Here is a 1,737-nt window from a genome sequence, read left to right on the forward strand (position 1 = left end):
CTCGCCCCTGAATTTTGATGGGCACGTTTTCTTTTTTGGGCAGAAAGGATGGCCAAAGAGATCCTGTCCCACTGGTGTTTTCCTCCTTGATATAAATCAGAATGAGCTCAAAATGAAACCTGCCTTCTTCTCTAAAGACTCCTGTTACCTCCCTCCTCTCCGCTACCCTGCTCTTTGCAGGCTCAGAGGCCATGCGGGCTCTGATGAGTGCCAGTATATCATCCACGGTGGGAAAACACCTAACAATGACCTTTCTGATAAGATTTACATTATGAGTCTGGTAAGCAAAAATAGCAAGAAAACCACATTCCAATGCGTTGAGAAAGACCTAGGTGGAGATGTTCCTGAAGCTAGATATGGCCATTCAATTAACGTAGTTCATAGCCGAGGAAAAAGCATAAGTGTTATATTTGGAGGGAGATGCTATACTCCTCTTGCACAAAGAACCACTGAAAAATGGAACAGCGTAGTTGATTGTTTGCCATCTGTGTTTCTCGTGGATTTTGAGTTTGGATGCTGTACATCCTACGTACTTCCAGAGCTTCAAGATGGAATTTCTTTCCATGTTTCAGTTGCCAGAAATGATACCATCTACATTTTGGGAGGCCATTCGCTTCAAAATAACACCAGGTCCCCCAGCTTGTACAAGCTAAAAGTTGATCTCCCACTGGGCAGCCCAGCCGTGACCTGCACAATCTTGCCAGGTGGGATATCTGTGTCAAGCGCTATAGTGACTCAAACCGGTGATACGGAATTTGTCCTTGTTGGAGGCTACCAGTCGGACAACCAGAAACGGTTGGAGTGTAACACCATAGTTCTGGAAGATAATAAGATAGAGATTGTTGAAAAGGCGAGCCCAGACTGGACAGCAGATATTAAACACTGCAGGATGTGGTTTGGCTGTGATATGGGCAAAGGATCTGTATTGCTGGGCATTCCGGGGGCCAACAAACAGTTAATCTCAGAGTCAAACTACTTCTATATTTTGAGATGCAAAGGAGCAGAAGAGGACAAAGAGGAAGAACTGACAGCACAAATTTGCAGCCAGACATCAACTGAAGACCCTGGAGACTCCACTCCGTTTGAAGATTCGGAAGAGTTTTGTTTTAGTGTTGAGGCCAGTAGCTTTGATGCTAATGATACTGACACTTACAATGAAGATGATGAAGAGGATGAATCAGAAACGGGCTACTGGATCACCTGCTGTGCCAGTTGTAACATTGACATTAACACCTGGGTCCCTTTCTATTCAACAGAACTCAACAAGCCTGCAATGATCCTGTGTTCCAGTGGGGCTGGCCACTGGGTCCATGCGCAATGTATGGATCTCTCAGAGAGCATGCTCCTACGTCTCTCAGAAGCAAATGTCAAGTACTTCTGCAACGAGCATGTTGACCTGAATAAAGGGCTACAAACTCCCAAAAAGGTGGTGCACCTGAAAAAGCAACCCTTGAAACCATTGCGCAGAAAGGCAACCATGAAGTTAACAACACCCGTGAAAAAGTCCTTTCTTCGGAGATTGTTTGAATAGATTGACGCTGCTGATTTGTATTCACCTGGGACAAAGTTAAATCACAATCAAAGACAGATAGGCATGGTTGAAGCAGAATGGGTTATTAGAGCTTGAAGAGATCTTTTTATTTAATTGATTTCACTTATCTCAATATTTCAGTTACCTTCCAAAGCTCATTAATTTATCTTATGTGTATTTTTCTAATATCCAGATGGGCAACATCC

General features: G+C 43.7%; 1 protein-coding gene across 1 annotated transcript in view; it reads left to right on the plus strand.

The window, feature by feature from the left end:
* RAG2 (recombination activating gene 2) overlaps positions 1 to 1,531 on the plus strand; it is a 1,631-nt gene extending 100 nt beyond the window's left edge. Inside the window, 1 exon segment of the mRNA XM_010082640.1 lies at positions 1 to 1,531. This exon segment is cut by the window's left edge and continues 32 nt beyond it. Coding sequence (XP_010080942.1) covers positions 1 to 1,531 — 1,531 coding nt within the window.
* The last annotated feature ends 206 nt before the right edge of the window (positions 1,532 to 1,737 follow it).

The sequence above is a fragment of the Pterocles gutturalis genome, unplaced genomic scaffold (assembly GCF_000699245.1).
Source record: "Pterocles gutturalis isolate BGI_N339 unplaced genomic scaffold, ASM69924v1 scaffold48339, whole genome shotgun sequence".
NCBI lineage: Eukaryota > Metazoa > Chordata > Aves > Pterocliformes > Pteroclidae > Pterocles > Pterocles gutturalis.